General features: G+C 47.9%; 3 protein-coding genes across 5 annotated transcripts in view; 2 read left to right on the forward strand and 1 right to left on the reverse strand.

Moving 5' to 3' along the window:
* Positions 1-4363: 4363 nt before the first annotated feature.
* ZMYND12 (zinc finger MYND-type containing 12) lies at positions 4364-13284 on the reverse strand. 2 transcript variants are annotated; one of them, XM_090023990.1, is made up of 8 exons: positions 13126-13284; positions 12281-12422; positions 10968-11139; positions 9470-9639; positions 7408-7530; positions 6888-7008; positions 5756-5901; positions 4364-4703 (listed from the first exon to the last, which is right to left on the reverse strand). In XM_090023990.1, the coding sequence occupies exons 1-8, from the start codon at positions 13239-13241 to the stop codon at positions 4587-4589; spliced, it is 1107 nt and encodes a 368-aa protein (XP_089880116.1). In that variant the 5' UTR covers positions 13242-13284; the 3' UTR covers positions 4364-4586. The 2 variants fall into 2 exon arrangements, with proteins under 2 accessions (XP_089880116.1, XP_089880115.1); XM_090023989.1 differs by having other exon boundaries at positions 5756-5904.
* Positions 13285-13300: 16 nt separating this feature from the next.
* On the forward strand, positions 13301-18662 carry PPCS (phosphopantothenoylcysteine synthetase). Its single transcript, XM_090023994.1, has 3 exons — positions 13301-13812; positions 14877-14980; positions 16013-18662. Exons 1-3 carry the CDS (start codon positions 13329-13331, stop codon positions 16385-16387), a joined length of 963 nt encoding a protein of 320 aa, XP_089880120.1. The 5' UTR covers positions 13301-13328; the 3' UTR covers positions 16388-18662.
* A 1156-nt stretch (positions 18663-19818) lies between these two features.
* Positions 19819-22873, forward strand: part of CCDC30 (coiled-coil domain containing 30) — a 38286-nt gene continuing 35231 nt past the window's right edge. Inside the window, exons 1-3 of one of the 2 annotated variants that reach the window (XM_090023987.1) lie at positions 19819-19962; positions 21166-21348; positions 22213-22333. In XM_090023987.1, coding sequence (XP_089880113.1) covers positions 19945-19962; positions 21166-21348; positions 22213-22333 — 322 coding nt within the window. In that variant the 5' untranslated portion in view covers positions 19819-19944. The remainder of the gene's footprint in view (positions 19963-21165; positions 21349-22212; positions 22334-22873) is intronic. The other variant, XM_090023986.1, reaches the window with a different exon arrangement.

Consider the following 22873-nt stretch of genomic DNA (forward strand, 5'->3'; position numbering starts at 1 on the left):
GCTTGAGAGCAAATGTGTTCAGTAGGGCACGTTGCATTTGGGGCAAGGATAGCAGAAGAGGGGATGGACCACTGGATCCGGCCTGCTGCCACGGGGCCGTGGCATTTGGTGGCAGGGGCCTTTGGCCGTGGGGAGATGAGCGGTGGCCAGGTCCTGCCTCTGACTCGGGTTGGGTGGTTCCAGCCTGCCCCTGCAGCAGAAGATGAGGCTGACCTCCCACGCCAGGGTGTTCAGGAAACCATGGTGAGCAGTCTGCTGCTGCGGGCCGCTGCTCAGCCTCCAGCCCGTGCTGCAGGCCATGGATCTCCACCTCCTCCCGCGGGGCCAGCACTTGCTGCAGAGGTATCTGGAACCTAGGCCGTGGCGAGGCCCCCTTCACAGCTGTGCCTGGAGTATGGTGCTGGGTCCCTGAGCTGCCACAGCTGGATCCAGTTCTTCCTGGGCTGGAGCCTGTGGGCTGTAGGGGGCCAACCTCTGGCCGAACAGACACCTGCAGTGAATGGCACAAGATGCTGTCCCCGGTCTTCGGCAGCTTTTCTAGCAAGAGCTGACTGTCCCCTCCTGGCTTTCCAGTCTGTGCTGCGCAGAGCACAAGCTCCTTTATGGCTTAATACAAGCCACAGGCCAGGGCCATGTTCCCCTCCCAGCGTCTTAATAGTTCACCTGCTGCAGACCACAGCAAGAGATGCTGAGCTGGTTGTTATGTTCTCTGCCGAGCGGTCAGATGCCTTTTATGCTGACCTCTTGGACAGTTGGGGAGGAAGTGAGAGAAAGAGCAAACACGAAGCTTCCCTGACAAGGGGGAATACAGCTTCACTGTGTTGTACAACCCGCCGTGCTGTGCAACCCTCCCAGCCCTCTCCTGCAGCAGGCAGGTGAGTGCCTGTCGCAAGAAGGTGCCTTGACAGGGGCAAGGATGACAGCAACATGCACCATATTAGTCACGGGCACTTTCACTTTCAGCTCAGCAGCATGTGCATGCACCCGGTGCATGGGGGAAGCTGGGACGGGACCAAGGACTCTGCACAGCAGAAACCAGGCAGGCAAAGCTGCGCCCTTTGGACTAGAGTGGTTAAGGGACACCAGTTCTGCAACAGGCCACATAACAGGGGACAAAGTGGCCAGCTTCACATCTGGCCACCTCGGATGTTCCCCTCCACCTGGCCCATGTAAAAGTGGGCTGACTTATGGGGAAGCTGCAGGTGCCGGGAGTTTAAGACCTACAGTCTACGTGTGCAAGTCACATTGGTCTGCGTGGAAGGAGCCACGTCAAAACGTAGCAGGGTCCCCTAAGCCCCACTGCTGGGGAGCAGGAAGGCAGCACTAGAGGGCTGCAGCCTGGTGCAGGCAGCCGAGGTAGGGGCAGCTGCAGGAGCAGCCGGGGAAGCTAACGACAGGGGCCGTGAACAACTACATGGGAGCAAGCAGCAGGGCCACAGGCAGGTCAGAGGGCAATGGCTGCAGCCCATTAGAGCAGACTCAGTAAGAGAGGGGGGCCAGAGGGCACATGACTGGAAGGGGTGGAGCTCAGGGGCTATAAACCTTGGCTGCTGAGCCAAAGCAGCCAGTTTGGCCCTGGTGCTTGTGGTGGGAACAGCTCCTGAGGTTGCTAGGAGCCAGCCAGTGCAGGGGTAGGTGTTGGCAGGGCTCGGCGGGGGGCGGGTTATGCTTCTTGTAAGTGCATTACCCACCTGCAAAGCCAGTGGTGGACAAGGGGAGGCAGGCGGCCGTGAAGGGCTGAGGGGTGTGACTCCCTGAGGCTGGGAGCTCTGTGCAGTGGGGGTGCTCTAGCTAGTGCATCCAGGGCCTGGGCCACGTCACTGCATGGGGGTCGCGAGGGCCCTGGGAGAGACTGGTAAGAGGAGTGGTTAAATACAGAGACTTTTTTTTCCCCTCTAAGTACAAAATACTGGTTTGCCTAGGATTACAGCAGGCTTCAGTAGAACAAGGCTTATATGTAACACCTGCAGAGTCTCTAAATTGAGACCCAATGACTCTGTATAGCAGTGGTGAGTCTCCAGTCCTAAGCCGTGCGTTCCTCGCAGTAGGGCTGCAGGAAAGGGCAGTTCCTGTCTGCTCGGGAGCAGAGCAGCAGAAAGCTGCCATTGTTCCTGGGGTTGTTCTCTATGCACGTGACTCTTATACAGACCTCAAATAGGTGTGTGTCATGACCACTAGGTAAGTCTTGTCTTGTGCTGGGGGGAGTTTCCCCTGGTAGTAAGTACTGTAGCTGTACATGGGGGGAGGGGGGGGAGAAAAAAATCCCACCTCAGGCCTCGTGGTAGGTTAGCCTCTAACTGGGGGTCCTGACTAGAGTTCAAGTGGCTGGTAGATCATGTCGCCCCTCGCCACATACCACTCCTATATTCTCATCAGCAGCCTTCAAATGGCCTTGGAAGGTCAGCACCATCATCCCCTTTTACAGACAGGGAAACTGAGGCACAATGAGATGAAGTGACTTGCCTATGGTCATCTAGCAGGTCAGAGCCAGGAACAGAACTCCTCATGCAAGGACAGCCCACTGCCATGCCCATCTGGAAAAGGCTTCAACAGTTGTCTCATCTTGCTGTCGCCCATCTGCTATTCCAATCCTCCCTCCATCACATAGCTGCGAAAACCCTCAAGTTCCAGCCCTCCTCCACCTCCGGGCCTGAGCTCTCTGCTCCAGAAGTCCAGTGAAATAGACACAGAGCAAGCTTGCCTTCTGCTTTAATTCAGCAAAGTACAGAGCAGCTGAAGAGATACCTGGTACCTTTTGGGAAGTCTGGTAGGGGATGGATAGCAGCCCATAGAAACACCTAGCAGGCAACTGAGGTCTCTGTGTGGACTCAGACTGGTGGAAGGGCACTGGGCACATCCTATTTGCAGGTAGACGCTTTCTCTGTAACCTGCAAAAGCAGAACCTTGGTAAGCACAACCCAGCCACATTGTGCCCTTGCATGGCGAAGGCTCCGGCTCGGCTCGACCAAGTGGATTTTCAAGCTCTGTGCCCATGCCAGGATGCGTGTGCCCTGCCCCAGAGAAGTCTGTGTAATTTCCAAATAAGGACATCTGCCAAGGAGTTTTCTAATGATGCTCTAACACAAGCCTCGGCAAATGCTCTGATTAGCAATTCCTTGTTCCTTTCCACTGTCTTGGAAAAACTCTAAGAAAAACATCCAACATGCCTGAGACACCTTTTAATGGCAACACCTGCTCAAAGATTAAAATGTGCTGTCCCCTGGTGGCTGCTGAAAGGCTGAACTTGAACTTGCTGATGAACCTCTGCGAAGATACCATTCTTAAATGAGACATAAAAAGGCCCTCCCTGCTGGTAAGAATCCAGGGTTTTATCTAGTTGCTACCCCTGTGTCCCGCTGCACGGGGCAAATCCAGCAGCCAGGTTTCTAAGAGGGCCTGTACTGGATAATAAAGAGCAGTGGGACACAGCTCATGATGCATCTGCTTTACTGTGTGCTGCTCTTGCGTGGCACGTACGAGGGAGTACAGGGAGACACTGATCCCTGTTCTGGATTAGTGATATTTCTATGCTGTCAAGCATGAAAACTGCAAGTTTCATCTCTCTCTGGCAAATGCCAATGTGCTCATCCTTGCAAAAGCCTAAAGCATTTCTTGACTCTTCCTGAGCTACTTTGCCAAAAGCTTTCAGCAGGGAGCTTCACTGAAGCATCACTAGGAAGAAATGGGAACTGAGAGGTACTTCACATCCAGGGTAGCTTGTGGGGTTGGGAGTGTGGGTTACAGCCCAAGCCTCGCTTTAGCTCAGATGGACACCTACGTTCCCTGCAGTGAGGATGCAGGCTGAATCATCTGAGTGCTGAGTCTGGGGACTTCCCACGGCTGCTGGGAACTGTCCTACAATGGATACAACGGGGAAGTATCCTGGAACACCTTGACACAAAAACACAGGATAGATGCCCCCGAGGCAAGTGCAAAACAGTAGTGCAAATTAGAGGTAGGGCTTGCTTTGCAATGGATGTACGCAGCTGTGGATACTGCTCCCTTAGCTTAACTGTGCAGTGAAATCATATCCTCTGTCCAGACCCAAAGACCTGTTAGACCGACCCGCCACGTTATCTCACTGGGTACATTAGAAAGAAGTAAGTTAGGACACTTTGAGGGGACGGGGGAATTGGGAGCAGAACTTCTATCTCTACTGAAATACACAGTGGGGTAAGAACTCTTCAGAGGGATAATGTGGGACTGCATGATGGTCTGTTTTGTGTACTTGAAGCATGAGGTAGGCATCTTTTCTGAAGTCGTTAATCTCGCTTTGATTGTATTCTTGTTTCCTACCCTGCTGTATTATTGTATGTTACAACCATCCAGATAAAATCAAATTGACCATTATATAGGAACAGAATGCAACTGGCATGAAGTAGAATTTTAATTTAAAAAAAAAACAAAACAAACAAACACCCAAAAAACTGAGATGAAAGGGAACATTTCCAGAGAGAGAAGCCAGACAATAACAGGAAAGTAGCAACGAGCTAATAATGCACGGTCATCATGGTTACAGAAACTTACTGGAACAGATAACCTAGCTGAAGACCTGTAGGATCTAGATGAACAAACTGCATTTTGTTTTACATTGAAAAGTTTTTGGATTTAATCAACTTTAATAAACAATGAATATCTTCCAATAAGTCTTGTTTTTGCAATTGTTGGGTTATTAGAGAGGCTTTCGCCCCAAGTTCATGAGCCTGAAATGACAATAAAAAAGATATAAATGCCATAAAGTTGTTATAGCCTTCTCTCAACAGGGAGTAAAAACAGATGTTTACGGTCCTATGAATGGCCAGACTACATCAGACCAGTGGCCCAAGTGGGCCACACCTCCTGCTTCAGGGGAAAGCATAAGAAACCTTGAAGTGAGCAACTGTACAGGAATCTGCCCCATATGGAAAGCTTCTTCCTAATCTTAGCATTCAATGTTTTGTTTATGCCCTGAAACAAAAGTTTTTATATCCCTCCTAAAAAAACACAGGACAAAACTCTGCTGATGTAACCAGACAGCGCTACGCTAACTGCAGCACAGCTGAACCAATTTGGACTCGCACAGACTCTATCCTGGATGACTCTTGTGTACTAGAATTATCAGTCCCTTCTGATGCAATTGTGGGTGCTCTCGTTATCTTCATCAGTGTCCAGTCTCCTGAACTCTGCTGCGCTCTTGGCCTCAGAGGCACGTAAGCTTTTGTGGACAGCAGCTTACTGTGTCAGAGGCTTCATCAGATGCTGATGAAGGAGGCTGTTGCCTGTGAAAGCTCATGCCTCTCTGAACTAGTTAGTCTCGGAGGTGCCACCCTGCCCTACCTTATGTTTGACTTGGACCTCTGTAAACATAGCAAAGTGTTCAAAATGTCAACCAATAATTTCAGTAGACTGAATCCTTGTTTACATCATAGAAAAGGCATATTTTGGACCCTTCTCTTCCTAACTGCATAATTCAATCTGCACAATGAAAGAAGAAGAAGTGGCCAGTAATCGGGCAATTAGACTGTATAGTAAGGCATGTGCAAGTGAGCAGAGTTAAGACAGCACAGGCAACTTGAACCTGTAGTATTATAACTTCTTAGTGACTTGATTTGCAACCAGAACACTTCTGCATGTGCTAATTATTTTTAAAAATAACTTCGTAGGTACTGAGAGATCTTTCTAATGTGGTTCTACTTAACAGAATATATAAAAGTTATGCATTAGCTCAAGAAGGAATTCTTAAGTGCTTTGTCTGAATAAAAAAGGTTTAACTTGCCTTTGGTAAGTCCATGGTGAAGTAATGAAGCATTGCAAGAGCATGCAAAAGGATGGCCATCTTATCAGGCTTGTGTTTTGGGGCCTGTTCTCTGATATCTAATATTGCATTCAGTATTTGACTGGCTTCAGCTTGCTGGGCCTCACCTGCTTTGAGAATGCAAATATTTTATGCTGGACATGGTCACAAAAAGAAGGCATGAATAAAATGATCTAGCTGTCTCTGTTTCATACATCTAGGCAACTATCCCACACTTGCAGAATCTGAGCTCCCTACAAATTCTCCATTCATTCATAACTGTATCTAATGGTCGCTTTCAGCGTCATATTTTTGCAGTAATTTGTAACAAATGGAACAATTCTATATAAAAATACAGTGAACATCAGCCTGTCCGCTCGAAATATTACAGAGCTATAGATGTTCAAGACAGAAAAGAAAAGATACATTTCTCTAATCCAGGCCTGTCCAACATATGGCCTGCGGGCTGCTGTGCGGCCTGCCAAGCTGTTTTCTGAGGCCCCAGGTGCTGCAACGGGAAACCACCCCTTCTGCCTCCCCCAGCCCTTCAGCAGCTTCCTAATGTGGGGGCGGTCGGGTCCTTTGGCCCGCCCACTGGGTGATAAAAAGCTCATGATCTGGCCCCACGTTCAAATAGGTTTGAAATCCCTGGTCTAATCCATCTCATCAGTGCAGGGCTATGACAAATGGTAGACTTGCTAGTATTTTGTACAGCCTCATGTATCTAGTGGGGGGATTTCTATGACTATTGTAGGATTACTCTACAGATGAACACAGAATATACTAGGGTTCATCTGTTTAAGGAGATAAAAGGCCATATACATACCTATGTAAGATGCAATTCCATTTTTTTTATTTCAGTTTAAATCCATTAAAAACTAAATAAGAAAAATGTAAATAATGAAATACTTTCAGTGGAAAATATTTTTTTTTAATACAGTAGTATTAAAACCTCAAATTTCTGTGGTTATAGCTTAAAGAAACTTGACTGAATTTGGCTTAAACAAATGTCATGTCCTTAAGAATTGCCTAAAAATAGTTGGTGGATAAGATACAATAGAATCAAAGGACTCCATATTGGCTGAGTAAGAATAAGACTGAAAACTGTATTTACTTAGAGGTTCTTCACTGGCTTCCACATCTCCAGCTAATATATCAATTTCTGTTGCAGACTTGAGAGTTTGCGACTGGATTTGAATCAACCTACTGAAATGGGCATGCCAGATATCAGTTGCCTATTAAAAAGGAAAGAGAATATTAAAAGAATATCATATGATAGTTTAAAGATACCAAAAAAAGTGTGTTCTAGTCTTCTGCACAACCTAGTTTTAAATGAAGCCTGTGATTGGAGGGTCTTAACTATTCCATTTCTACTAGCTCTCAGGATGCTAACTCTCTTCGTGATGTGCAGCTCAACAGTCCAGGGCCTCGGGATGTAATCACAGTTCAGTTTTGCTACACATGCATCTGATCTCTGCTGCAGGGTTTTAGCTGGCCTACCAAAATAAATGGGGACCAAACAGCCTTAATGCCATGTTTTAAAAAACGCTGACTCTTCTCAGAGCTGTCATAACATTAACAGGAGGTCAGAAACATGCAAACACCTGAAAAGAGTGCGTAAGTAAGTATCTAACCTCAGAGTACAGTGAGTCTGCAATGTCCATTTTGTTCTGGCGAAAGAAAACATTAGCCATGTGGAAATACCCTCCAGAGGTATTGGTATCATGAGTTCCAAAGGCACAACTGGCAAAATAAATCTGAAATGCAAAGGAAACATAATAATATATGCTTAGTATTCATATTAAAAGAAATCTTATTGAAAAAAATATATGTTAATTCTTACCCCCCTCCGCCCCAGTTATTGATGCATTGATTACATGATGCATTTCACTCCAGAGGAGAATGCCATTAAAGAGAATCTAATTACTCAAGAGGCAAAAAACTTCTGCCATGTTCCCAGATAGGAACATGTCTGGAAAAGAAGACTCTTAAGCAAGACTAGAGACGGCTAATTTAGCGCCTAATCTCCTGTGCTGAAATCTCTCATCAGAGGGGAGAGACCATGGCCACAAAATGCTGCATTCGAGCTACACTAAACTAGCGAAGAGTTCTGAAGGGATGCTTCCTACCCAGTGAAAGTTAGAGCTGCCTCTAGGCTGAAAACAGAAAGCCTTTACTGACTCCCAGACAGGCCCCCAACACCACAGCAGCCAAAAGGAAGTGGCTGCAATCTTCCCTAATATATCTTCAGACTAAAAATATATGGCTGAAGCTTATAACTGAATAACTCTGATTCCTGGCCATGTTGAAAATGTAAAGTGGGTATAAAATGTTACTAAATTAAAATGGCACTAGTCTGTTATACCTGTATAAAACAGCGTGCATACCAGAGAACTGCACAGGAGAATCTCGGTCAATACTCTGGCAAAAATAAATAATAAAAAAATGGTTGATGAAAGAAAGAGTGCTTAGTTACCTAGTAACTGGTGTCCTTCAAGGAGATTCACAGATTCTGGGGAGCAGCTGGGTCGCGCTGACCTCTGCTTTTCATAGCATTAGGTACATATCCATTCTCCCTTGCAACACTGGAAGCTTGGACAAGAGAGTACACTCTTGATCCAATTCTCATTAAAGTTTTTAGCAGGGAACTGGATCTGATCCTATATACTCCAGATTGATTTCATACAGATCCCCCTCTACTCTGAAGAATGAAGGAAGGGAGGGAGGAGTATGCATCTGTATTGACCTAGTGCTGAAGGCCATTATTAGGTAATTAAGCTTTCTTTTGTATTTCTCCTAGCACTGATAGCATATTTATTCACTTTTAGAGAGATTAAATAGCAGTAACAATCACTCTTGAAGAGATGTAATCTGACTACAAGTAGTAAAATGTTGCAAGACTACTCTCATAAATTATCACAGCAAAAAAAAAATTAAGGGAAAACATTGTGGAACTAGTTAAGTATGATACATTGAAGTCTAATTATTTTCTAACATGCTCCTGATAAAGAAATAGTAGAACATGGTATAAAATGGAGAACACAAAAAAGTGATGAATGTTAATAAGCTCCTAAAACAAAAAGAGCATGTGGAAGAAATGCAAAATACAGGGAAATGTATATTATTATAACACAAGCTTTAATAACTACTGGCATGCATTGTCTAACATGCTTACCTAAACAGCCTAGGTTTTTCTAAGGCACTTATCACCGTTGTGCCTAAAATCTATGGTGCAATCTGCAAACAAGGTTCTCTGGGTAAAGGTGGTATCTTTTATTAGATCAGCTAAATAGCTGGAAAACTTGTTCTTTGCGAGCTTTCAGGCACAAACACCCTTCTTTAGGCAGAGGGAGAGCCTACAGTTGTACTGTGCTCTCTTGGATAGAAGCCGTATCCTATCCAGGAGAGCACAATACAACTGCAGGCTCTCCCTCTGCCTGAAGAAGGGTGCTGGTGCCCAAAAGCTTGCAAAGAACAAGTTTTCCAACTATTTAGTTGGTCTAATAAAAGATATCACATTTAGCCAAAGACCCTTGTCTGCTTATGTCCTTAGACCAACACAGCTACAACCAAAACCCCTGAAACAACAAAGTGCAATCTAGCTTTCTGATGGGATTTCCTAATACTTTTTTTACCGTGGCTATGTAAAATTACTAGAGTGAAATCTTTAGCAGTTCTGTATTTTAGTTGTCTTACATCATTAGCTAGGTGATATAAAGACTGCTCAAAGTCTCCTTTAGCAGCATAGACAAGACCCAGGTTACGATGCAGTTTAGACTGAATGGCATTAGTGCAGTCGGGAGTCTTGAGAACAATCCACTGAGCCTGAGAGAGGTATTCATCTGCTTGGGTAAGATGACCAAGACCTGAAATTACATGTAGAGGAGAAGAGTAAGACAAATGTTCGCAGAAGCTACAGAATATTCCTCTTCTATTCCATTCCAATACTCAGACCAGGAACTTCAGCTTGCAGTAATATCACATTTTCACATGGGCCCTACTTCCCTACCTACACTCCGATTAGATACCCTTTGGACTAAGTGCTCAATTTTCAGATGTGTCGCATATCTACAAATCCAAGTGAAGGCAATGAATGCCACGTATGAAGTCAATATCTCCAAATATCAGATCCAAAATGTCTTTAAGTTATGCAGAATGACTAGAGACTTGTATTTTTATATCAAGATGGAATTAACGGTAGGGCTCCTTTGTTCTTTGTTTCTCCAAGTAAACACAGATCTTGGATCTGACCCTTGCCATGATTTTTTTTTTTGGCTCTGGGGGCAGAAGTGAAAGTAGGCAGTGCTGCATCTGCACAAGCTTTAGAACATGCAAGCAAATGAAGCCATCACCTATGACACTGATCTGTGCCTTCTGTGACTAGAAAGAGAAATTTCCAGAACCCCTTTTAACAGTGAGCTTCAAAGTCTGGATGTGTAGACTGTAGCACAAATTATTTCTTAGGCTATCCCCAGATGAGGCGTGCAAAATACTCCTGAATGCTTTCTCAATCAGAAAAAATCAGACTCATGGGCTCAGGGGTGATACTTATCTTCAGTGCTGATGCCAGGCCATAAAAAAAGAATCCTGTTGATGACAATGAACTGGAGTTTTTCCTGTGTGGAAAAGTGGAAGTTGTGCTCCACAGGTCAAGACACCAAACCAATCTCATTTCAGAGGGCAATTGCAATGCTGAGAGAGCTTTACCAATACCATAGAGCTTTATGCTTCAGAACTGATTGAAGCCAAAAAAGTAGAGAATACTTCCTTTCTGGGAATTGGAAAATAATGGAAAAGTTTTATTTCTTTTGAACCAATTCTGAATTCCTTCCCCATGTCCCTACACAAAATAAGCTTGTGACTTCATTCCTCAGTATTTCATGGGAATGTCCTTAAAGATGAAGAGAGTTCAGGATGATGTTGAACTTTGGTCTAAGAAGTTCTTGATGAATGTCATGGCAGATATTGGGAGAAAAAAATAAAATTAATTGTCAGTGAAACTGACAACCTCACACAATTTCTTTGGCTTTGTAAATATATGTGTATAGGAAAACTTCTACTGAATATGTGTGTGTACACTGAGCTCACTGGAAGTCCTTCAAAGACTCTGTTTCCGTTTTTCACTTACTTTCTGTTTCTAAAGTTACTGTTCTGTATTTATCATCAATACTTTTTCCTTCAGCAGAAAACTTACCAGTGCTAGCTTCAGCTAAGATGAGATAAGCAGGCACTAATTTCACAGATTTTGAGCCATAAATACTAATGCTGAAACGCAGTGAATGTAAAGCTGCAGGAATTGCTTCTTCGTGTTTTCCTTCATATAGAAACTTCTGGGCCACTTCATAAGTAAGGTCAGCTATGTACTTCTATGGGGAAAAATAAGTAATAGATGCAAGTGAGCACAGGATGAATGAAAATATTCTCCTCACATGGAAACACATCACTTTCTCTCTTACAATACGTTGCTACATAGACTTTCAACAGTGTTTTTAGTTTTAGTGTTATCAATACCTAATGGATGAAATTTGGGCCCTTCACATTTGAGACAGGTTTCTATTGCTCACTGTCAGATCCTCCATTATCTCATCCCTAAATGGAGGGACTGATGCTTACAGCTTATTAAGGCAGGGGTAGAAGGACTTCCTCAGTAACAAGGACTAAAGTGCACACAATTTAATGCATGTGAAAAGGCTGCCATTTCAATCTCCAAATATTCGGAATTTGAGTCGGTCCCACTTACGTAATACACACACAGGCTTTGTTACAGTGATCCCTGACCCCGTGACATTTGGAATGCTACTACTTCAGTACCCTTTACTTGCAGTGACCTTTGAAAACGAAACAAAGAGCAAAACAGTAACCATCCAGACTAGATTCAGGTGAAGATGTTCATAGCAGACTAAGACAGTTAGGTGTTCAATTTCCATTAAGAGTTACACAACTAACTCTCTCATGCGTTTTCAAAATGTTGGTCATAACGTGAAAGAGCAGCACTCTTTTTTTCCCATCGGACATTGCACACCACTGAGAACTCTCTCCTCCGGATATTAGCAAGGATTATTTAATAGGGCAGCCACCTAGATACTAGTGACTGCCACATAAGCATACATAAAAATAGCTATGGTATCCAGCACATCACTGATATTCGTCATGGTAGCATTCTTGTTCTTTTAATTTCATATTTGAAGCATTTTATCTATTGCTGTTTGATGTTATGGTTTGAAGCAGTGGGCAGACCGAGGGCTCTTTTGTTTTATTTGACTTGTCATTCTAGTAACAAAATATGTTTTGGGGAATGTGGTTTTACTTATCCACGTTGTAATACAGCTGTTACATTTTGGTAAGGCACTTGGATGCTTCAATCACACAACAGCAAACATTAAATTTAAAAAGTCTTATTGATCAACTGGCTCTTTTTCCACGCTCTAAATGCATCAAAATATAAGGGGAACATTCTAATAATTTTTATTGATAATTCCTAGGTGATGTTCTTTGTGTTGTGCGTACCTGCCTGTGCAGCAGCTGTTCCATACCATGCTTCCTTTCTTTTTCAGAACTGAAAAACGGTAATGATGTACGAACTGGAGTCAGCAACTGGCATATTTTCTCATGGATGCTATCCCAGTCGGCTTTTTGATGATCTGCATCACTGGTAGTACAACGGGGAAAACATGTTTTAACTACATATTCTTTTACTGAATTTCTACTACATATTCTGTTATCCCTCCTTTAGTTTCTCTTGGATTTTTCACAGAAGGGAGTGCTTACTTGTAACATCAGTCTGTAATAATAGCAGGTTGCAATACTGCAATATTTTAAAATAGAAAGGCAGGACTCTTCCCTCAGGACACTGATGAAAGGTGTTAGGACAGAGCCGGGCTGTTCTCAGGGGGGCAAGGTGACAGGACAAGAAGCAACGAGCTCCAGCTGCAGCAAGGGGAGTTTGGGTTAGATGCTGGGAAGGACTTTCTCACGAGGAGAGCAGTGAAGCATGGGGACAAGCTCCCCAGAGAGGCAGTGCAGGCTTGTAAGACCCGGGCAGACAAACCCTCGTCTGGGATGATGGAGTCGGGGCTGGTGCTGCTTGGAGCAGGGGGCTGCACTAGATGTGACCTCCTCTTTGCAACCCCCCTGCAGGGAGCTGAAGGCTGCTATTCAATCCCACTCGGTCTTCCCTTCTGCAGCCTAAATCAGCCCAGGTCCCTCAGCCTCTCCTCTCAGTCCTGTCCCGCAGGCCACAGCCGCCTTCCCTGCCCCCGTCGGACCCCGCCGCGCGTGCGCACATTCCGTCTGCAGGACCCCAGACGTGACCTCCCCAGCGTCGGACGCAGCGGGTCGGGGTTGGCGCTCACCAGTAGTAGGTGACGCCGCAGGCTCCGCAGCGCAGCTGGGCCGCGGCCCCGCACAGCTCGCAGCGCCGCCCCCGGCCGCGGGGCAGCGCCAGCGGCACCAGCGCCTCGGCCTGCATCCCGCGTTGCTGCGGCAACGGCGCGCTTCCGGGGGAGGGAGCGGGGCCCGGTCGCGCTTCCGGCGCGCGGCAGTGACGCCAGCGGCCATGGCGGCGGCAGCGGGGCCGGGCGAGACTGAGACTGTGGCGGCGGAGGGGCGCGTGCGGGCGTGGGCCGAGGCGCAGCGCGCGCGGGGTCGGCGTGTGGCGCTGGTGACGTCGGGGGGCACGCAGGTGGCGCTGGAGGCGCGGGCCGTGCGCTTCCTGGAGAACTTCAGCAGCGGGCGGCGCGGAGCGGCCTCGGCCGAGCGCCTCGTGCGCGCCGGCTACGGCGTCTGCTTCCTGCACCGCGCGCGCTCCGCCTTCCCCTGGGCCCGCGCGCTGCCGCCCGCGCCCGCCCTGCTGGACGCGCTGTGCTTGCGGCCCGGCCCGAGCCTCACCGCCGACCTGGCCGCCCTGCCCGGCCTGCTGCCCGCCCTCAAGGACTACCACCGCGCGCGAGACCAGGCCGCGCTGCTGCCGCTCGAGTTCACCGGCTTGGCCGAGTACCTGGCGCTGCTGCGTGCCGCTGCCCGTGCCCTCGCGCCCCTCGGTACGCGCCTCCTGGGCGGCCCCAACCGGCCTGGCCTGCGCGTGATTGTGCCTGTGCACCTTGGTGCACGTGTGAGCAGGCACGGCCACGGATTGTGTCCGTGCACATGTGCAGCCGCAGGCGCGGTCCCACACAAGCATGCCCAGGCGTGATTGTGCTCGTGTCCGTTTTCACATATGAGCAGACCCAGACACAGCCCCGCACAACTGTGCCTGCGTACTTGCGTGCGTGCATGGACACGGACAAGCTTGTAGGTGGTCGCAAACACGCCCGCGTGCTCTGGGAGAGGCACAGAGGCTGCACTGTTGGATGACCTGCAGTGAACATCTGCTCGGCAGCTGTTGAAAGGGCAAACAAAAGCTTAGCAATGAGTGGGGAACAAAGCTGAAGTGTCACGTGCCATTTATGAACCCACAGGGCACCTGCCTCTTGAATACAGTCCCCAGTTCTGGTCCCACCTCCAAAGCCATGGGAAAGAACTAGAGACGGGCACGAGGATGACTCTGGCCTGGAGCAGGGCCAGGCTTCTTCAGTTTAGAAAAGAGATGTCTCAGACGTCACATGAGCATTTACCAAATGCTAAATGGGGAAGAGAAAGTAAATAGAGATTTATTATTTTTTATGTCTCTCAATACAAGAATTAGGGATGACAACATGGAACTAGTAGGCAGTCAGTTTAAAACGATGGAGAAGAAGCGATTTTTTACCCGGTAGCTCATTAATGTGTGTGGAACTCATTGCCACCAGCTGTTGTGGAAGCTGAGCGCTCAGTCAGATTCAAAAAGGGCTTGGACATGTGCTCGGAGGAAAGGGGCATCAGCAGCTATTGGGTATGGGAGTGAGGGGCACAGCCTCTGCATCAGAGCTTCCTCAAGCTTAAATGCTGCAGGCTGCAAGAGAGGAACAGTGGAAAAGACTGGTCAGACCCAGGTCACTCTCCCTTCCAGCATCAGCGCTCTGCCACAGTGTGGCAAGAGACTGGGCAAGACAGACCTGTGGTTTGACCCAGTCCATGGCAGTTTGTATGTTCTCTATGTTCTTACTACCCCAGCCTGTCCCCTCAGGTGCCAGCGCCATGTTCTACCTGGCTGCAGCCGTGTCTGACTTCTACGTGCCAGCCTCGGAGATGCCTGAGCACAAGATCCAGTCCTCAGAGGGGCCTCTGCAGGTGAAAGCTCTAGCCCGTGCCAGTCATGCTCTGGGAGGGGGTTATGCGCTCGGCTCATCCTGCCTGCCCTGCCCGTGATGGGTTCAGTGACCTTGAACTTGCCTGCACACAAGTCTGGGTGTCCTATGGAGGCAGAAGCCAGTGACAGTGCTCAATGCCAAAAAGCACGGAGTTCCCCTTGCACCCATTGGATGTGCCAGGGCATTGAGGCTGGCAGACCAGCACTGGGACCTTCCTTTCCAACCCTTTCCTTGTTTTTTCCCCTTGATTAGTGGCTTTCTCCTAGGGAGGCGGCTAGGATTTCCACCCTCCTGTAAGTCTGGAGGCAGGGGAATGGAGGCGGGTGCGCAAGGCTGGTGATGACAGGATCTGCCGGGGGGAAGAGCCTGTGAGGAAACAGTTTGTGCCCTGAGGTGTGTCATGGGTGGGCAAATTAGAACAGAGGGTGGGAGGTGATGCTGAGGAACGGAGTGGAAAGGTTGCATGGCAGGTTAATGGCTGAGCTGCCAATCTAGCTTGGTGGTGCTGCTTAGCTTTGTGCCTGAACTAGATCCAGGGCTAGCAGATCTCCAGAACCTGCTTGTAGACACTATATATTTAGCCTAAAAATGTCAGTGCAGAATGAAACGGTGAGCCCTCCTACATATGTCTGGATTACAGAGGTTTGAAAACTCACCTTTAAGTGGGATCAGGGTTATCCCCAACATGTTGCACGTTGAGGACATTGCACACTGGGAGGAATTTGCACGTTGATTCCATTACTTAGGGATGTTTCATCTGTCAAGAAAAGTTTTTTTTCTCATCCAAATTGGTATTCGAACTGAATTTTGTGGGTGTGTGAGACAATGGACATTTTTAAATTTTCCTAATAAAATGAAACGGAGACTTAAAAATGCCAATGCTCTAAGTGTAGAATTCAGGTGAAACTAGCATTTTCTGTATTCCCTGTCTTTACCTTATTTTTCTTTGAAATCATTTTACTATGTGCACAAATGTCTGTCTTCTGATATTTTTTTTCCCTCCTGAATGCAGATCACGATGAAGATGGTGCCAAAAATGCTATCTCCACTAGTCAAGGAATGGGCCCCTGAAGCTTTTGTTATTTCCTTTAAATTGGAAACAGATCCAGACATCTTAATTGATAAATCCCTGAAGGCTTTAGAGAAGTATCGGCATCAGGTGGTAATCGCAAATATCCTTGAGTCACGGAGAACCTGTGTCATTGTTGTAACCAAAGACTCTCAGACTAAGTTATCGCTTTCTGATGAAGAAGTAGCACAAGGTGTGGAAATAGAGGAGAAGATAGTGAACCACCTTCAGGCTCAACACACAGCATTTATAGAGAAACAAAACTCTGATGGGAAGGGAACTGCTTGTGCTAGGCCTAAATCATCAGAAGCAAACTGAATTTGAGCAGGGGGACAGTAAAACTGGAGGAATTCTCTAGTACGGGTAAATAGAGAAAAAGTTACCGAAGCACTGGATAGGAGGAGAAAAGAGTACCGTCCAATACTGTTTAACTCTCCCATGATTTCATAATGATTATATGAAGTTCATACTTAAAAAATATATATATTGAAATCATTCCCAAAGAATACTTTTGCTCCTGTTTGTGGAGAAGAAAGGAAAGTATATTTCCATAGCCATTTTCTTCTGCGGGGTTGGGTTCTGTATATGTGTGTAAAGATTTCCCAGGAGCTGCTTTTTTTAAGACCCCACGTAGTTGCAGATATGAAATCCCAGAAGGTATGAAGGAGCCCACCAGAAGAAAAGACCTGTCACTCCCAGTTGGAGAGGGTCACAGAGCTAGGAATCAGCCAAACACAGGGCACAACACATGACAGAATAGGGACAGGAGTGATGAGCGTCAAAGGAGAAACAGCTGGGAACACCAAGCAGAGAGTTTTGGACAGCATTTGATGTGTAACAGGGAGTTCAAAGAGTCATTGGAGACTGCTTAGAGGAACTCTGTCCCCACATATCCGAGGGCTGGGGAATGGAAGTAGGCCTCGCAGTTGTTGCAGAGAACTTTTCATCCAGCTTCCTCCTTGGACACCAGTCAATGATTGGCCATTTCAGTTGGTACCTGGAGGAATTTGAAAATGATACGTATGACTTCATGGGGCCGTGGGTAGGGAGGGCAGAGGCGTGTAGGAGGAAAGTGCACCAGAACCTCTTGCTAAGGTACCAGAGAAGCTGAGGAAAGGGATACAACTTAACATGCCAGTGGTAGCAGTGTGTCTTCCATTGCAGCAAAAAGGGGCCGATAAGAGAGAGATGGGTGGTCCACAACACGTGGTATCAGGGCAGGACAGAAAGGCAAGGAACACAGGTACATGGAGAAGGCCTTTAGGTATGGTCTGGAGAGGGCTGGCTGGGGACTGTAGCTTACTTGGGTGGTGTGCTGCGGCAGCTGAAGGGGGATTGACCTAGGTAGTAGTGGTCTACTGTCTGTCTTGAAATCTGAGCCATTTGGATGTGCAACAAAGGCATTGTATGTGCTGTGGGATTTGATGGTCCTCACTTTGTAAATGGCACTTCCATGTCATGATTTAAAATGTACATGCTGAAATACATTCCTTAATCTACCTTTTTAACTTGCAGTGAGGAAAGGTAGAGATGGTTGGATGGTATTTGCAGCTGTCCCCACTGCTGAATGTGATGTGAAAATTAATTTAAATGGTTCCCTTGAAACACGGTTAAGAGAGGCTTTTTTTTTAAAGGAAGTTGAAGGTAGTATTCAGGTTAAGAGTTCTCAGCTCATTCCAGGACTATGAAAAATTACTGGGAGCAGTGGGCCTTTCAGGGATAGTGGGCAGGGATCACACTGCTGTCAAAACACTGAACATCTAAGGGCCAGCGCGTACTTGTACTTGAGGGAGATAAATCTGAAGGGAGCAAGAGAGGCTGAGGGGTGGGGGGCAGGGGGAGCAGCGTGAAAATAGGACCAGGCTGATCAGTTAGGCGGGTGGGATGAGATTTTGAAGAAAAAAGCAGAGGAGAAACCTCAGTGTCAGTGAATCTGCAGAAGAGATAGGTTTGTAGTTTGTAAATCTGTAAAGAAAAGTCAAAGAGCTGGGCTGGGGCGGGACTTTTAAGCAAGAAGTCAAGATGCCAAGAAGGGATTGTGGGCTTTGGAACTAGAGGGTGGAGGAGTTGGGCGGCTGGCCAGTAAGTAGACAGAATTGGATGACTGACTGCCTGCCTGCCTGACTACAGTGTGATAACAGGGTGCTGAGACTGACCCCACCTGTGGTCTGTGATTGCCTGAGCCACCCATGAAATGCTCCTTTCTAAATGAGAGCCACCAGGCTACCTTGTGCGCCTACTACAAGAAAGGCTGTAAACGTTTGGCTGTGCTGCCTGTGGATGTCTGGCTGTAGGGGGCTGGTTTTGCACACTCTCTGTGCCTTGGAAACTCCTAGGTGGAATACTGCAGTCAGTCAGCTGTGGGGGGTTCTTGATGGAGTTGTCTGCCATGCATGCTCTGTGTACTGTTGTGTTTTGAAATGGTATATTTTAGCTCATAGCATGTTGTATTGTGAACTTTTGGTCTGCAGGCTGAGGCCAGCTTGTTGTCTGCTTGTGGGATTTGTTGCACATTTTGCAAGAAGTTAGTTATTTGACTGATGGGAAAAATAAAGCTTCCTTATGATCAAACAAAATATGACTTGAATGTGTCCTTTGGGACCCCTGGGGAGCCTGGAGTTAAAGTATTGGAGCCACAGTTTAAGGTTTGCATTCAAGGTGCTTAGTTCCCACAGGACATTGTTCTTCTCAGCTGGAATTAGCTGTGGTTGGGTCCTAGGGGGGATTTCCTCCTTTCTGTAGATCATTCTACGTGAATTTTTCTGGTGCTCGGGCTGGCGAGCCTTGGGGCTAGTGGATTTGCTATGGAGGTGGTGGGAGGCAGGTAGCTTTAGAGCATGCTTTCCAGAAATGTTTGTTCCTAATGTACGTCAGCTGTGCTGAGTGCTTGTGCCCATTTGTATTAACTGTCCCGTGATAACTAGCTCCACTCCATCACCATGAGGCCCTTTTCCACTAGATACTGGGTTGAGTGCATGCTGTATTTTATGTAACACCGAGGAGGTTGCCTGGGGTCCAGTGTCACGGTGCCAGATACCTTTCAGCGTATTAGCAAGGAGAGTGGAGGGGTGAGGGTCTGAGGTGCTGAGAAGACGAGTGAATGGATTCCTGGTGTTCTGCATGATGGAAAGCTGCCTAGCCAAAACCACGCAGACAGCCTGCCGCGTAAGGCGAGAGCCCTGCTGGAGCATTTTGGATGATGGACGCAGGGAAAGGCAGCGCTCTGCAGGTATGCGCAAGGCAGATCTGGAGCCAGACCTGCGTAGCGGTGGCAGCGTTTCTCCACTAATCCGTCCCACACACGAGTGGGCCCTGCTAGCGCAGTACGGTGCGGTGCCACGTGAGCGCGGCTGTTCCATCTCCACTTGCAGCAGCTGCCCCGTGCCACGCGCCCAGCCTTCCCGGCCACGTCTCTGGCGGGCAGCACGTGTCCTTCTGCAAGGCGATTCGGGAATCTCGATGGGGAGGTGGAGGGCAGCATTTGTGCCTTGTAATTCACCCTTTGCCATACAGCGCCTGGCTGTATTTCGATTGTGTCCACAATGTGGCTGCTAAGAAATTTCCGAAAGTTGGACTGCGAACAGCTTTGAAGCGTCATGTTCACAGTTAAAAAAATGCCTTTATGAAAGATGGGGGAGGGAAAAGTCCGGGTCTGTTGCTGCTTTTCAGACTTGACTTGAGAAGGCCGCACCCGCGGTACCGGCCCCGCCCGCGCCGCAGGAGAGGGCCGTGCTTGATTGGCGGGGGCGGGGTCTCGCGCCAAGGGGCGGGCGCCCCCGGACGACAATGGTCTGCGCCGTTGCCATGGCGCCGCCGCAGCGCGCCGGGGGGGCGGGGCCGTTGCCATAGCTCCCGCCGCGCGGGCCGCGGGCCGCATGGAGCCGGCCGCGCCGGTGAGTGGAGCCCGCGGGCCGGGCCGGGCGCGGGGGTCACGGGGCCGGGCGTGCGGCAGGGCAGGCGGCCTGGCTCCCTGCACGGGCCTGCTCGGGCCCCGTCACCGTCAAGACGTGGTTCGCGATGTGCGATCCAAACCCGCGCTCCGTCCGCGTGCGGCCGTTGGCCCTCGGAGCCCGGTGATCCGAGCGCCCCTATTCCTTGCTCCCGCTCTTCCCCCCAGCAAGGATCACACTTCCCACTTCCCCACGTTAAAGTGCACCCTGTCCAGTTCCGCCCACGTCCCAGCCTGCCGGATCCCCTCCCTGCCGTCCAGCGTGCCCCGGGCTCGTCTCCCCGCCCTGGAAGGCGAACCCGGGCAGCTCTCGCAGGGCCGTTCGCGGTCACTGCTGAGCACCGCTGTGCGCCTCCCTCTCCTTTCCTTTCATCTGTCAAGACGCTAAGTTGCCCCAGATCCTCCGAAAAGCTGGCTTCCTCCTCCCGTCGCTGCGCGCACAATTAAATCACTGCTGTTGGGGTGCGAATGTCCGTGGTGCTGGCGCAGAGACGGGCGACCAGGCCCCGGGCAGCCAGCTATTCGTGGGCGCCATCCCCTGTGACAACAGAAAGCGGAACGGGTGGCCGGGCCTGCTGTGTTGAGGGCACCGCTGTGTCTGTGCGGCGAGCGGGCGGACGGGGAAGCTCCTCCGTGGTGACTGCCTGAGAGTTAAACCAGGGGGGACCAGTCTGCAGTGAAAGAGGCTAATTGCTTCTGCTAATTTTTGTGCGCCCTGGCACAATTGCAGGCAAAGGGTTCTAGAAGCTGTCTGCATCAGTTGAAATATTGTAAAGCCCCCATGGTCTTTAATTAAAAGCCAATTTGTAATTTGAGTTTGGGGAAATCAGGGAGTCTCTGGTTCTTGTGATGTCTACTTCCTCCGTTCCCAAAAATGTTTATGAAGGCAATGTCACTGTCTGTGTGCAGACACCCCACATCCTTCTCATTAAAGAGGAGCTGTCAAACTTGACATAATTAAATACGTTTAGGAGTCAGTTGCTTCCATCACATTTGACTTGTTTTCTGTACCAGCTGCTGAGTACATTTCACTCTCGTGTTAACTGTTGCCAGTTCAAAAATCTCTGTGCCCATACAAATCTCTCCTAGGAGAATATTGTGTTTTGGAGCTATGAGTTGGTTACGTTTTGATGATTTCTTTGCATAGGAAAAAATACAGGTGGAAGACATACTTCGGCGGCTCCAGGAAGAAGGGATCAGCCCTTCAGCTTCTGTAGAAGAACAGCTCTGTTCCGTCTGGCGCTTGTTGCTGCGTAATGAAGATAAGTTACGGTCTGCGACTCGGGGCTTGGAGGAGCTGAGACAACAGCAAGCAGAAGAAATGAGAGAAGTAAGGCCTAGTTGATATTGGAGTTATATTTCTATTTCCATGTTCAAAATTTGCCTCGCTCATTTTTGTGAAGCATTTATTTTCCCCCACTGCTGGTAATTCACATTAAAAGCTCTTCGCTCTTGTTCCATCTTCTCTTTGGTCATCCACCAAGGCAAATACCATAGGAATGGCCTTCTAAGATGTACTTAGCTCAGGGGTGCTCAACCCCCAGCCCACGGGCTAGGTCTGACCCACAGGGCCCTGTCATCTAGCCCACAGATGCAGTCTGTAGAGCAGTGCTAGGAAGGGGCTTAAAAAGAGCCTGGCTGGCTCTGTTGGCCAGTTGTGTGTCAGCTTAGCAAGCCTGTCTACTCCAGATGGCTAGTGAGATTGGGTGAAACTGGCTGTCTTAGGGTTCCTAACATCAGGCTTCCAAAGTTGTCTTGAATTCAGAGTTAAAGTTATAGCTCCCTGTTCTCAATGCTTTCTCCATCGGTTCAAAGTCTTGCTTTTCGTTTACAGCTATCTTGTAATATAGGGTATATGCGTCTGTCTAATACCTGCCTCTTTGCACCTCAGTTTTGGTGTCTATGCCAATGTGTTTCTTGTTGGACTGATTTCCATTACCTTATATTTGCCTTTTGAGTCTGCTTCTAGGTATCCATCAACAGAGAGAAACAGGGAAAGCTTCAACTATCCCAAACATTTAAAAAGCTCTGCAAATATTTGGTGGGGTTTTTTTCGTCATCTTCTTCCTGGAACCATGTTTAGATTTGTATTGTAACTACTGAGACTAGTGCATGAGCTCCTGATGTTAATAATCAGCTGGACAACCAAAGTCTAACAGTCATTAAAAGGTTTCCACGTTGTTTTCATTTCCAGGTGGAAAACTATGTGGGCCACGTCCGTAACCTGACAGAGGAACGAGACGCTCTTACCACTGAATTTGAAAAAGAAAATGAACAGTTGACACTTGAGTTACGACAGCTGCAACTCCAGCAGGGTAATCCCCTCTCCTTATTCTGAAAAGGTCTTGTATTTGTGCTTTAACAGTTGCCGTTGTACAGGGAACAAACTACAGGTTCAGGAGAGCTAGCTTAAGCTTGCAGGAAACTGCAGTGATTTGTTTTTATATTTCTGTATTTCAGCAGACTAACTTTTATTAGACAAGCTTGTATAATATGCAGTCCTAGACTTTTTGTGGTATGGTAGCTGTGCAGATGCATCTTATATCTGTGAATACAAAACTAGTTGAATCATCATGCTTAATTAGTAGTAACCAATGGCTCAATCACTATCTAGTTGGGAGGGTGTATCAGGTGGGGCTCCTCAAGGGTCTGGCACACTTAGCAAATTTGCAGACAACACCAAGTTGTTTGACAGTGCAGACTCTGGATGGGGTAGGGTTAGGATCCAGAACAACCTGAATAGATGCGGGGGTGGCGGGTAGAGAATGGTCTGCAGTCAACCAGATTAAATTTAGCAAGGACAAGTGCAAAGTCTTGCTCTTGAGACAGAATAACTGCATGCACAAGTACAGACT

The sequence above is a fragment of the Crocodylus siamensis genome, chromosome 12 (genome assembly GCF_052110815.1).
Source record: "Crocodylus siamensis isolate JL-2025a chromosome 12, ASM5211081v1, whole genome shotgun sequence".
Lineage (NCBI taxonomy): Eukaryota > Metazoa > Chordata > Crocodylia > Crocodylidae > Crocodylus > Crocodylus siamensis.